This window comes from Charadrius vociferus, unplaced genomic scaffold (assembly GCF_000708025.1).
Source record: "Charadrius vociferus isolate BGI_N301 unplaced genomic scaffold, ASM70802v2 scaffold70, whole genome shotgun sequence".
NCBI classification, from domain to species: Eukaryota; Metazoa; Chordata; class Aves; order Charadriiformes; family Charadriidae; genus Charadrius; species Charadrius vociferus.
The window spans coordinates 2,199,643-2,214,701 of NW_009646851.1; the positions used below are offsets into that span (position 1 = coordinate 2,199,643).

General features: G+C 38.2%; 1 protein-coding gene across 1 annotated transcript in view; it reads left to right on the forward strand.

Moving 5' to 3' along the window:
* PELO (pelota homolog (Drosophila)) overlaps positions 1-15,059 on the forward strand; it is an 80,951-nt gene that overhangs the window by 57,019 nt on the left and 8,873 nt on the right. The window contains exon 2 of the mRNA XM_009894217.1: positions 14,075-14,183. Within this exon, the coding sequence (XP_009892519.1) occupies positions 14,075-14,183 (109 nt within the window). The remainder of the gene's footprint in view (positions 1-14,074; positions 14,184-15,059) is intronic.

Here is a 15,059-nt window from a genome sequence, read left to right on the forward strand (position 1 = left end):
TCTCCTGTGAAACACCCTTCCCATACATGAGACCAACAGTGCTGTAGCTACACTGGACATTTAAACGTGATAATTAGCTATCTGTTATAATATGTGCTGCTTGAGTGAAGCTCTAACATCATCTTACAGGTTAACTGGTGGAAAAGAGGAGGCTCTAATTTACTCCTACTTGTCTGACTAATGCCCACACTTCCCCAGACTTTTGAGACCATACTCAGTCCTCTGCTTCTCCCTCAAATGGAATCAACAGAAAGTGACTGCTAGGTTCAAAGATTACTTGGGAAAATGGCACATATGCAATAGAACTGATAAACTGACAGCATAATTGCACAATCTTCAACTCTAGAAGGGTGATTAAAATCAGAGAATTAAAAGCTGAAAAAGAAGCATGTTTCTCATCATTTGAAAACACCCCTTTCTTGACCAAATGGGGTCAGCACCGTTACTCTCTTCTTTTTTCTCTTTACATTATTCTTTGGCATTTTAGGAGGGCTCTTGTAAAGACAAAGCCATGAAAATGGAAAAAATCTCCTTTAAGGGATACAAAAAAGACTAGGCACTATGACTGTGAATACTATGTATGCCGTGTATTCCAGCCTAGCAATATAGACCAAATAAACATGTAAGAGAAGTTGAAAGGAAAATTTGTCTGGTGGATTTCCAATGCCTTTCCCATATAATGACATCCTTTATTCCTCTTATTGTTCCTTTTTTTTTTTTTCTTATTCTCTTTCTGTGACAGGAGAGCTTACTGCAAAACAACATTTGACCAATACCCATGTATTCCAAACAAGTACTGATACTAGCAGCCATCACAAAGATATGAGAAAACAGTATTTTTTGCAGTCTATCTTAAAGCAAGTGGATTTTTTTCTTTCTTCCTAATTGCAGTAACAAATCTTCCTTTGTCATCAACATATGCAGAAAAGATTGGTAACTACTATAAATACACATCGAGCACATTTTAATTCTGACTTATTTTTCTGAAAACACCCACTGGCATTCTTTGAGTAAAGCGTGTCAGAAGTGGTTTCTCTCTTTTTACAATTCTTTGAACAAGGAAATCTCCATGTATTTTTTATGTGGGCCACAACGTAATAGAAAGATTTTTTCCCTACCAATATACACATAATGAACATTTGGCAGCTACATCAATTATGTAGGTGGAAAATTAGACATAGAAAACCAGGCTTTGTAACCCTAGCTACCTTCCATATAGTGTGTATGTCCCTTTTCAGAACACATGTTGTCATTCTGTCCCCAGTGAAGCCATCAAAAGTTTTGTCATGGATTTTTCTAAATTAAGGATTTCATTCCCAGGATGGATTTCTGTCTTTGGTTTATATGTCTGCAGTGTAGACTTCTACATCCCATCCTACCACAACAAATAGAAAAAGGGTGTTTCAGGTCATGAGTTATCTAACCTTTTTTGGACCTTTTACAATACGACATCTTTCACATACTGGGAAAGCCTGTTTCTCTTCACTGATTATAAGAAAAGCCTGAAATGACTAGTTCAGGTAAAGATACGTCTATTTACTGAGATAAATTTTAATCACAGGACTTAGTTCAGCTGCAGGTAAAGACAGCCAATACTAGTAAGTTCTTCGTGAACTGCAAGTAGCATCTATCAATGTAAAGTGTATACTTCTTTGTGTCTGTATTTCCCTTCTTCAGACAAAATTATCACAGTTTTCCTCTTGCAACATCATTTTAACTGTCATTCCTAAGTAAGCTTTATCATTCAAACAAACCAATAAAAGAAAAAATAAATAGAATTCTAGTTCACAGGGACTAAGAAGGATCCTTTCTGTTAGGTGCTATGACTATGCAAATATTCAGACTCCATTTTTTAGGAACCCATTTTGTGAGACCATGACAGGAGAAAATGTCAGAATTATTCACTGTTACATGCATGTCGGCTAACCTATTCCCTCAGCTGCTTCAATACGATTCTTTTACATGTGAAACTGACAAACATTAACACGGGTTAAGTTAATGTTTACAGCTGTGGCTTTTTTTTTTAATATATACTGGGGAGAGGATACAAAACAGTTTGTTAACAGAAAACTAGGTTGAGTTCATAATAAATACAGGACTAATGATGTTACTATTTATAGCTTAACTCTTTACCTCCTGCTATGTAAGATTATACTGCTTTGTCCTCTTCTTCACAATATTCCTTATATTTTAAAGATATTCCAAAACTTATCCTTTAATTTCCTCTCACTTTCATTCTTGAAATTCCCAAGACCTACTCCAATCCAATCAATTTATGCTTGTACTCCAAAATATAATGTCCATCCATTATATCTGTAAATTCTGATTTTGCATCATACCTCCTAAACCAGTAAAAATACAGTCATGACAGAACTCAACTGTTAATAGCAGGAAACATGTTGAGCTAGCTTATGGATTGGTTGTAATATTTTCATGTAGAAAGTTGCATTTCAACAAGAACTTACCCCGCTTTGTTATACTTCTAAGCATCTATTTGCAGTCATAAACTGGCTAATGTTTGCCTTCTGAAGTCTATAAAAAAGTTGAAAAATAGACATAAGTCAATTTTACCCATTGCCTCCTTACACAAAAGTAGTTGACAATCTTCATAGCAAGAATTTTAACGAATGGATATAAATGGATATCAGTCCTAATTTTGTTCCTTTTTAGGTTCTCTAACTTCTCCTTCAACCCTACTGGCTTGAGTTGAAGCCCCATGTGAAAATTCTCAGCTCTTTTGGAAAAGGCAACAATTAATGGGTTAGATAGATCTAAGATGAAATTATTATTTATTTTTTTTATTAAACTGGTGGAATTGTATTTTGTCTAATATTAAATAAATGTATTCCATACTTTTATGTGACCTAAAGAGAGTATTAAACCAGAACTCTGTGGTTTACAGTAGGTCAGACTAAACAACCAAAAGAATGCCCTTGGATTTAAAGTCTGCTCACTCTGACATAAATTTTTGACCATCCCACTGGAAATACAATTCCTCCTCTGTGACAGATCTTCTTATGTATTTTGCAGGCATAGAGATTTGGAGAATGTCAATAAAATACGTTTTGAAAGACACACAGTAAATTGCTTTTGTAATGTAAAATAACAGCATCTCAGGACTGCAGACAACATGGTATGCAAAATATCAAATCAAACTGACTGAATAGCTTGGTTTATTTTAAAATTATATTATATATTGGGTTTCAAATGCTTAAAGAAATTACAAAACTAAGCATTTATCTGGATTTAAAATCTTTTTTTCCCACCAAAAGAGTCTCTGAAGTCCAAACAGTACTAAAAACATGTAAACAATTAATCTAGCATCCCAAGAAGAGTTAAAACAAATTATAAGAAACCAGTTGCCTGTACCATTATAGATCTTACATAATTACACTACTTATTATAAATTTAATTTTAATAAATGCATGAATTTACTATCAATATGATTCACAAAAAAATCCCTTGCCAATTTGCCAGTCAAGCTTCGTATGCAGACAAATTTTTGAAGAGCTGGTAACTAACAAAAATCATCAAGTTCAGAATATTCTTAACATTAAGTCATAGCTTTATTGGTTCACAAAAAAATACATACTGATACCATATGCAAAATTTCAAATAGCAAAATGGGTTTCATTAAGTGGAAAGGTCAGTATTTTTAGAAATTCTTACTATGTACCTACACTGCTATTACGTACCTAGCTGCATAAATTCCCTTGCTGTGGTACATATGACTAATAACAGTAAAACAACTGGGTCTCAAAGTTTCTTTCTTCTTCGAGTGAATTTTTTTTGACAACTAGAAACCCAGTGACATTTCAAGGTTCTTTTCTTCACAGCTTTGCTGTTTACCACATGAAACACAATGTTTACTCAGCATCGTAATCACTACTATGAATCTTGCTGCGATAGCTAAGATGGCTCTTCTCTTAAGTTAGATATTGTGACTACAAGGCACAACAGTGTGGTGCTCACTGTGGTCTAAATTCCCCTCTTTTCCCTGTCTTTCTTTATCTTGCTACTTAGGAGGGCCTCCTTGCTGCTTGATGTCCTAGCTGGCTACATGGCTCAAACACACCAATATAGCTAGTTTAAATGCAACTATAAAACCAGCTATAAAAAATTCCAAGTGTGTCCACATGAGTGTTACGGTTTGAAGAACCCACAACAATTTATTGCCATTTAGACAACTATTCTCTCACCCAATGACACACACTACCCCCCGACCCAGGAAGAGGAACCGGTGAAAAGCAAGGAAACCCAAGGGTTGAAATACAAATAGATTTAATAGAATAAGACTAAATAATTAACAATAATAATACTAAGGAACCAATATTGATCCCAATACCAATATAAAATATACAAGGAATATACTCAGCCAATTCTATCAGTTGGAAGCTGTGCACTCCCTGCAGTGGACAGCAGATGTTGGACGCTGTGAGCACTATTGCTTTGGGAGGAAGGGAAGGGCTCAGGGATATGGCACTGGGGCAAGAAGTTCTCAGGATGGCAGCCATCATAGAAGAGAGAGAGAACTCCTCAGCAAACTTTCTAGTTTATACTGAATGTGATATTCATAGTATGAAATAATCCTGTTGGCCAGCTTGGGTCAAGTGCCCAGGTCTCGCTCCTCCTCATCCCCAAACCTGGCTAGCTCAAAAACACTGAGAACTTGAAACCCACATACCATAGCTGACTATAAAGTAAATATTTTCACAAATTCAGACACTGGAGTCTTCTAAAAATGCAGTTTTCCCAAGCACTAGAAAAGACTTTACTGAAAAGTAAAATAACTGAAAGATAAATTAATCCCATGTCGCTCAAACCAACACAATGAGTTACAGGAATGGCTACAGCAGATTACAGTGTGATCTGCTCAGATGTATGCAAAAAGGGGATTTTTATGCTGTAAAATTTGTTTTTGTTCAAATTCACCATCCAGTTCTTGTCCTCCTCCACGAAGCAAGTGAAATGCTTCAGGCAGACCAGCCCATACCTCCATACTGCCACAGGCCTTACTTTCCTAATTGGTACAGTCCGTCTAGCAGCCCACTTGTATCTATATACACCAGTATCCATCTCATTCAAGAAATTATAAACATGGAAGCTGGGATTAACGTTTTTAGGCCCTTGTCAAGCCAATAATCTGGGAACCTAGGAATCACATCTGATAAGGTGCTGTGAATACACAAAATACAGCTCCTGGAGCTTTGTGGTGGTTGGCCCCAAATCAGCTACAAAATGGGGTGCAAATGTCAGGTGAACAAGCTGTTGACATATCAACTTTAGACCATTCCTGGAAAAAAATATCCCATCTGCAGAATACTTCAATATCTCACCAAAGACCTACCAAAAATATTTTTCCTCTAGCTTTTTCAGTCAGCTTTACAGCAGCCATAATGACTTAGCTGGGAACTGAGGCAATAGATTCCCAGAAGAAATAAAGTTTTGACATCTCTGAGATACGTATTCCACTCTGGCTGAGTAAAATAATTTCAGAAAAGGCCATGAGACTCTAAACAGGAGATGAAATGGGAATGAGAACAAACAGTCAACCATAACCATTCATGTTCCTTTAATAAGAGCACTCAGCGAGCACTAACAAAAGCAAACAAACAATGTTCTTCTAGCAGTCAAAACTATGTCCTGGTGATACAAGACCTTACATTAGAGCCTGGAAGACTTCTAAAAGAGTTGAAGATCCCAGGCAGATGAATGCATGTTAGGTGCACAGGTATTTGATAACGGTGCCAGACTGAGTTAATCAAGAAGCTGCAACCTATGAGTTCTGGACAAGGTCAAAAAGGCTAGTTTGGCTGCAGAGTTTGGGGGGAATGTTCTCCTGAATTGCTCCACAGGGAGTTATTTGGATTGCTGAGCTAGCTTTAAAGCCCCTGCAAAGGGTGCTGACCTGAACCAAGGTCTTGGCTCAGAGCCTAGCCCTATTGGAGAAACAAGATTTCCACAGACAGTAAATACACATTAATCCAGGCATAACACTCATTTCCACTGACTCACCAATAAGCACACTATTATTAATAAAATTAACTCTGCTTCTGGCAGATACGCTGGTTATTTTAACATCCCCATTGTGGTCATTTGATGCTTGGACTTTGCTACACTCTAATAAACCATCCTTGATGAAGGTGACAAAATTTCTTCTAAGAGAAAGCATATTACATATTCTGGAGAAACAGGCTGATTTTTTTCAGGCTTGTTACACTGCAGAATACCTTGAGGATGAAGAAAAAATGTTTCTTTGGATCTTACAAATGTGTATGACGTAAGATTATTTTTTTTTACTTCCACCTGTGTGCTAAACCCCAGTCACTCTGAAGCTGCCTCCATTAACGCTGTATCATCGGAGTCAACACTACCCCGCAGTAGAACCCTACACACCTGTCCATGCGATTCCTGTTTATGACAGTGATAATCATCAGTTCTGAAAATTTCCACTTAAGAGACAACTTTCTCCTTTCCCCTTGAGTTCTGAGTTAGTTCTGGTCTCTAAAACCTGCCTAAGTTAGTTCTGGTCTCTAAAACCTGTTACAATTTCCTGTGAGCTGAAGGAAATATCTGCATCTTTCTTTTTTCAGATTGTACTTGTACAACAAACAGAAAATATTTAGACATCACGCACATGACATATTAATGACACAATATAGTATAACTTCTATTAATTTCTAGGTCTGCTGCTGATAAGCTAGAAAGCAGAATACAGCACATGCAACTTTGCTGTGTTTCACAGTGGGTGAATTTTCAGACTAAGAAAAAGCTACTAATCGCAAACTCCTATTGTCAGAGCAGAACTTCCTCTTTCATTATGACCATATACTCTCAGCAATTTCTAGGAAGTGCTAAAGTTATATTTGTTATACCCAAGGATAATTTTACAGAAATGGAACACAGCTGCGTAATTTTCATATCAGCAAATATTGCCACCATTTGATTAAAATACTATACTAAATCTCTCTTTAAATTTAACCCAAAGCTATGTTTGCCCCATGATCTAGATCCTCTGATACTAGTAAAGCAATTCCTAAATTAAACTGAGTACTTAAATCCAAAATTGTGATCTAAAAATTCTTCTTTCACCTCTTCTCCGAACTTGGAGACAACTACTCTGTTTGGGCACTAACCTGTTTGAGTCCATAAGGTTCTTCAGACATTTAAGCATTTTGGTTTTGCACGCCTAGAACTCTGCTTCCAAAGGAGTTTGGTGTCTGGATCCAACCTCTACACCAGACTTTCTTCCCCTCAATCTTCCTAAAGAGCCAGATCCTGTAGACACACTCAGAGTATGTTTAGCACAAATTGATAGGATTAATCTCCTCACAAAACGCAGTTGCCATTGCTTCTTTTAAGGCATGGGTGAAAGAAGAGACTCTGTCCACTTGATGTGGTTTAACCCCAGCCGGCAACTAAGCATCACCCAGCCACTCACTCACCGCCCCCGAGTGGGATGGGAGAGAGAATTGGAAGGGTAAAAGTGAGAAAACTCACGGGCTGAGGTAAAGACAGTTTAACAAGTAAAGCAAAAGCCATGCACACAAGCAAAGCAAAACAAGGAATTCATTAACCACTTCCCATCAGTGGGCAGGTGTTCAGCCATCCCCAGAAAAGCAGGGCTCCATCATGTGTAACGGTTACTTGGGAAGACAAACGCCATCACTCCAAATGTCCCCCCTTTCCTTCCTCTTCCACAGGTTGATATGCTGAGCATGACATCACATGGTATGGACTACCCCTCTGGTCAGTTGGGTTCAGCTGTTCCAACTGTGTCCCCTCTCAAATTCTTGTGCATCCGCATCCTACTCGCTGGCAGGTGAGAAGCAGAAAAGGCTTTGAGTCTGCATATGCACTGCTCAGCAATACCGGAAACACCCCTGTATTATCAACACTGTTTCAGCACAAATCCAAAACCTATCCCCACAGTAGCTACTGTGAAGAAAATTAACTCTGTCCCAGCCAAAACCAGCGCACTGCCTTTTCTGTAACAGCTTAATGTTTACAGCATTCATTGGATTCACTTCCCTTCCCAGTCCGGACAGATTCACATTCTCTTACAGATTGTCTTACATCCCAAGGAAAATGTCCCAACTTTTAAGTCCTTTGACAAGATGGCTAAGTTGTTGAAGTGATGAGAGAGTCCTGATCTCTGGTTCCTTCTCCTAGGACCATATGCATTCTACATGATGCTCAGGACACTCCTATGTGCCTGAGTGGATCCAGACCACCAGAACAACTCAAATACATTTAAGGCCCTCCCCCCTGCTACCTGAAGGCTGTTTGGATATGGTGACAGAGTGGGCAGCATATTAAATTGATTGTGCTGGTAGCCTTGTCTTTTGTCACCCTCTTTCATGAGGGCCTGGCAGCACCTCTTTCGTTACATGATCACACATATGCCTATCATATCTAAAAGGCATGCTATACAAAAGCACAATGTCATGGAATATCTGCATTGTACTCATCTGACAGGGCATATACATGTACAATATGTAACAGACGTGTTAACATACTGGTCACTTGAGGAGAGCACACCTCATCACATAAAGACCTATATAACTCAGCCTGCATGGGTGAAAAAGGTCCTTGCAGTAGCTTTCAGACTTACTGCTCTGCTACCCACAGAATCACAGAATGGTCAGGGTTGGAAGGGACCTCTGGAGATCATCTAGTCCAACCCCCCTGCCAGAGCAGGGTCACCTACAGCAGGTTGCACAGGACTGTGTCCAGGTGGGTTTTGAATGTCTCCAGAGTGGGAGATTCCACAGACTCCCTGGGCAGCCTGTGCCAGTGCTCCACTACCCTCAAAGTAAAGAAGTTCCTTCTCATGTTAAGATGGAACTTCCTATGTTCAAGCCTGTACCCGTTTCTGGCCTGAAGAAACCTTAGTTCTCCAGTACACAGTATTTGTTTCAACAGAATGTTACAGCCAGTTAAGCAAAAGCCTGCTGGTTTTGACATGACTCTGGGAGATTGGAGATGCTTTTTTAAAAGTCTTTCAATGTGAAAAAGAGCACCAACTTATAACTCTGACTTTGAAGCTAAATGCTTTATTAGTCTGCTAACAAAATTATGTATATTACCTTCTCTGTCAGCAGGCCATGTTTCTACACAACTCACCTGAAGGTTCCTCACTCCAGCCTGGAGGTGGCTAGAGATGCCTGTCTATCTGTGCCTTGCACTAAAATACCTACACTTGAAAAAGAGGTTGGATTTCAGACTTACCCAGGTCATTGATAATCACGTTTCTTCTGGAAAACCCAACACAGGATAATAAAACCCAATATGGGCTTCTATGAAGCCCAGGACTGTCTTCTTACCACAGTAACCCAACCACTGAGATAAAACCAACAGTGTTTCAGACCACAAAACCAAATTATTCACATGGGCAGGCAGGTGGAGCAGTGGGGTTTAGATTACACATCTCAGCCGGAAAAAAATTATTGTAGCACCCCTGAAAGAAAGAGTTATAGCAATGTACAGAAGCTGGAATCCTGGCAGGAGTCTGGTTTGCAACACCCACTAAAAAAGTAGCAATGTGTTGCTCATTATAGGACTGTTGCAAATGTAATTTGTTTTAAAATCACACAGTTAAAAAGCTAATCATTGCAAAGGCTGAAGTTTCTGCACTACAGAGATATTTTGTGTGTGTGTGTGTGTGTGTGTGTTGCTGTGTTTGGTTTGGGGTTTTTTTTTAAAATGTATGCCCTAAAACATATACTGGCATCATGACCAGGCTGATGTTCCTGAAAAAAAAAAAACCCAAGCTTTTATTCCTGATCATGAAGATTAACGGAAAGCCTGGGCAGTGATCTATATTTAAATGTTGCTTTTGTGCTAACTAAGCAAAATAATAGAACTGGAAGAGAAACATGTGCCTGCATCCAGGAAAAGGGGGAGAGTTACAATTTTTACCTATGTAGAGTAGAAAGAAAAAAATATAATAAACTGAAGGTTTTCACCATGGTTATTGCAGTGACAGCTACCTTTTTTCTCTAAACAAACAGTAATAAGGAATTATATTATGCAGACCAGCTGTGAAGATAATGAATGCAGTGCAATGCAATACAGTGTAAAACTCTGGAGACTATGTAATTATTTTGAGAAAGTATTGTCATCTATTACTCTCCCTTCAAAACGTGGTCTCATTAAGTTATTCTTTTATACAGTTTCATAATTGAAATCTACATGAACAATAAATAATATTGGTTATGCAACATACCATGAGCAGCATGTTAAAAAAAGACACTTAATTGTTAAGAAGCTGTAATAAAAAAAAAAGTGTGGGTGGAGTGCAGAAAGCCCAAGGTAATAATAAGAATCAATTAATCCTCTGCCCCTAAATTCTGGCCTCATTCAAATAACTTCATTTGTATAATGCAGTGGAGCTAATGCACTTATGGACCAACATTAGCTGGGATTTTATTTGCACCTTTAGTCAAGAACCTTATAAAAATATTGCAATTTCTAGTGCAGACCCTTGATTTTGTACAATAAAATCTGAATTGGTTTCTTTCATCTCCCCACACTTGAAGGTACCGGTTCCATTCCCCTCACACTCAATGTCATAGCTCCAATGACTTCAGTGCTGCAGAAAAAGTGCTTCAGCACCAAAAGGCTGAAATACTCAGGCCACAGAGATCAGTACCTCATTCAAGTTGAATAGATAAACCAGATTGTGTTTTTCTAGCCATATCTGTAGCCTATACTTTGAAGAAATACAGATTCATGTTAAAGTCTGATAATACACTACAGAACTCAAAGATACATTGTTGTCATAGTAAATAGATAAATAGATAAGTAAATAAGCAAGGGGAGAACCTCCTCCATGTTGCAGGGGAAAACTGTGAATCAGGACTTAAATTATAAGAAGCTGACTCAAAGGAAATAGAAATAGCATAAGAAAAGATGAAAAGACTAGAGGTATCATCTGCAAGAATCTTAAATTCTATTCTAATATAAAAATCTTTCTACATGAGTATTAGGCGACAATCGTAAAATAAATAAATTAGTGGAAGATGTATAACAGTAAATGATGCCATACAAACTCATCTCTTCCTGGTGTTCCTGTATTTTTGTGATACAGCTAGTTTTGATCTTTACAAATTTAGGATGAATACTGAAAAAAAATGCATCCAGAGAAAATGCAGAAAGAAAAGCAGCATGACTGAGGATGTCAGATACATTAAATTTGTTAAGGAGGAAAATCAAACTATTTTATTTTGCTAGGAATACAGACTGTATATTAATTTGGTTCACAATTACTCTATGACTGTTGGTATATAATCCAAAAAAGACCAACAAAGAAGACATAAAAGATATTGTAGAGAACAAAACAGCACACAGAAGACAAAGGGCATTTTCCATAACATTTTCTACCAACATTAATTAAACTAACACAAGCTGCAAAACAAAATTTTTATGAAGATCCCGTTGTACAGCAAAAAGGATTTTTGGCACATTTGTACCACTGGTTAATACAGATGAAGCAGAAACATGGGCATTCTCCAAGGATATCAAGTATCAGCTAAAAGCTGAGCTGTAAAACATGAAAAGATTTATGCACAGAGTATTGCTGGAACCATATCAAATCCTGCAAGGTCTTAGTTCTAGTACTTGAAGAAGGAGCCCTTGAGTATCTCAGACATAATAAAAATAAGACTACAGCCCCACAAGTTCTGCCAAGTGAATTCTAGCATGGTCCTAGCATCACATAGGAAAAAATGGAGACTATGAAAATGAACAACAGAGTAATCAAGGTGAAAGACATCTTGGAGACTGTGAATAAGCAAGTGTAAGAAAAAAATGTAAATGTAAATTATCACTAATCTACAGTACAATGTAAACCATCAGAGACGATAATAAGAGCTTTCACTTAGAAGCTATATGAATAAGCTCTGTACTATTTTCCATGCAATGCATAATACAATGTAATAACAATGAACATTGCGGGAACATGTTACATCTCTTACAATTATTGATGTTGTCACACTATTCCTTTAATGGAAGTAAGTTAAGCATGCTTCTAGATATTTGAAGTCAAAGTCTTGCATTACTCATTGCTCTCTTGTGCTACAGGTTAGCGATCCTTTTTACCTAACAGTCAAAATAAAAATTGCTCATATCCTCTATCAGAATGGAAGAAAAATTTCCATGGAAAATGAGTTCTATGTCCATTACAGTGACACATACAGTCACACTGCCTGCCTTTGAAACTATTTGAAAAGTTTTGGTTCCTGTTCCTTCACCCCTCACCTTTGGGACAGAATGCATTTCCACTGTTTTTTTCAGGAATTACACCCTCTTGAAGGGAGAAGAATTGGGTCTTCCTGATATTTTTATTTTTTGTTGTTTTTTCAAAGTCAATTTTCCAAAGTCCTTAAATTGGTCTTTAATCATAAATACTTCTATCAGATTCCATGGAACTACTAGAGTACTTATTCTATAATCCATATTCTAAAATACTTTGCTGAAACTGAATTGGGAGGCAGAGTTCAAAATGTCAAATCACATTTAACTTATAGCACTAGAAAAAAAATCCTTTCTCAGCATTCTGTGACACTTTAGAAAGGCATAAAAGAATATGTAAAACAATTATATTCTTTCAACTAAGTTGACCTTTTCTTTTTGTCCATTATTATAGGTTTTCTGTATTTTCTGTACTATTACGATCCACTGAAACTAATATTTGTTATACAGATACTGAAATTACCTAATATCCTAACTACTTCTGAGCCTGACCGCATGTCATCTAGGGATCCCTACTTAATATACATGTGTTCCTTACTACTAATGTATAAGACTTCAAACAGTTGCCTGAATGAATGCCCCTAAAGCAACAAAGACTGTGAAAAAATGAAGCAGCTATTCTACAAGCAATAAGAGATTGCTTTTTTCTGAATTAGTTTGGCATTCCAAACTGCAATGTATTTACTTTTTTTGAATGTGTGCAAATTAATAAGAAACGCTAGCTCACTCCAGCAGTTTGTCTTTTCCAATGTCTTCCTTTTGACATTGCCTGGTGCAAGATGCACAGGACACAACAAAAAGAAATTAATAAATAATAAATCCAAGAATATTTTGGAAGAAATTAGAAATAATCCTACAACAGGAACATTTCTTTTTATTCTCAAGAAAGAAGCATTATTCTCCAACATGATGTACATTCCCCACATATGTACCAAATATCACTTATACTTGAAACAGGTTTGAACTGATCACTTTAATCCATGTGAAAGTCCTTAGTTTCCCTGTTTCTTCCTCTGGTGTAGTTAACTGTATCACAGAAAGAAATCCTTCGCTACGATTTGAAAGCAAACTGAACTCCTCCATGTGCGTTTAGTTGAAGTATAGAGACAGAAAGGGAATACAAAGATTTGTTTAAAAAAAAATAGCAAAACACCAAAACACAGCAAGTTACTGCCACCTTTGAAACTTGAGTGAAACCAGCAGTAGTAACACACCTCACTTGCAAAAAAAACCGAAACTACAGCCTTTTCCAAAATCTCAGTCTTCTTTTAGTTTGAATGCCATTTTGATTTCCTTTAATTTTAGGCACAAAACCTTTAACTGGAAAAAATGTGTCTAGTCTTTTAAACTGGTACCAACAGATCTCAGATCCTCATTTAGCAAAAGTTACACATGTGCTTAATTTCATCAACTTTGAGTAGTCCCACTGTGGTACTTAAATATATTTTATATTGTGTAGAGGCAAGTATATGCATAAATTATTACTGAATGAGGACCTTTGCTCTTAACACAGCTTTGAAATTGTGCAGTTTTCTAAATTTTCCACAGATCTACAAGTAAAGGTGCACCCAAAGTGTTCTCATAAAATTAAGACAGAAGTTGGAAGATGTATTTAACTATTATAGTGATGATTAACAGCTGTAGTTTATTAGTCTCAGAGGAACTTACAAAAATTCCACTAACTTCCACTTATTCACCAAATTCTTTGCTCCAATTCAAAGAAAAAATGGGGAATTTTTCTACTAGCATCTCCAGATGCATCTACTAGGATCTCCAGATCCTTATAGGGTATTTTAATTTCTCTTTTTCTTGTTTGAAGGACCATGGGTTCTTCTGTTTCATGAATGTCAAAATGATTTGTCACCAGGTTCCAGTGCGAGAACTTACACACTGCCGACAGGATGTCAGTCTGTCCGAGCATCACTCTGGTAACACAAAAAGTCTTGCAACCTGCTCTTTTACTGAGTGTTTAATGAACCCTGAAAGTCCTTACTCATAGGCCTGAATCTGGCTGATGATTACCTTTGTGATTTATTCAGTTATTTATTAATAAAGGGGGAGGGATGCCATGCAAATGTTCGGTGGATGAGGGCAAAGGCAGTTGTCTGGTATTTCCTCTACGAAGCAAAGCACAGGGAGACGCAAAGACTGGAGAAAATAGTCCACTGTCTGAAGAGTTACTGCATCCCCAGAGCCGCTGAGAATGGGGAGGGGGTGGCTGGCTTCCTCCTGCAGGCATTTGACTGGCCATAGAGTGCGTTTTTCAGGGGTGATGTAAGAAAAATTAAACTTGAACAGCCAAACACACCCCACACCTCAACCATCCGTTTCTCCTGCTGCGAAGGGCGAGAGAGGTGGCTGAGGAGCACACCGAGCTCTCTCCTGCCTTACTGGGAGGGGGGCTGGCCGGCGGGAGACACTTATTAATTCATTGTGAGCGGGCAGATGTCCCTTTAAGGTCTGCTGTGCTCTCGCAGGGCTGCAGCCGGAGGTTTGGGGGGCGGGAGAGGGGGGTTAGATTTGGCTTTATTTGTACATCTTAGCGCTGGGCTAGTTCTACGGGGAGGTTTCCAAGGCTCAGAGGTCTTTGAGGGGTGGGCGGGAGGAAAGTTGTGTGCGGGAGGAGGAAGCTAAATTCTTCTTGATGCGAAGAAACAACGTAAAGACCGAATAACAAACAGGAAATGCCTAACTCGGCTGCGAGGCGGACGGGCGGCGCAGAGCGCTGAGCTCCACTCGCAGCGCAGCACCGCACCGCGCCGGCGACAGGACCGCTCCCGCCGTCCCTGCCCTCGCCCCGGGCT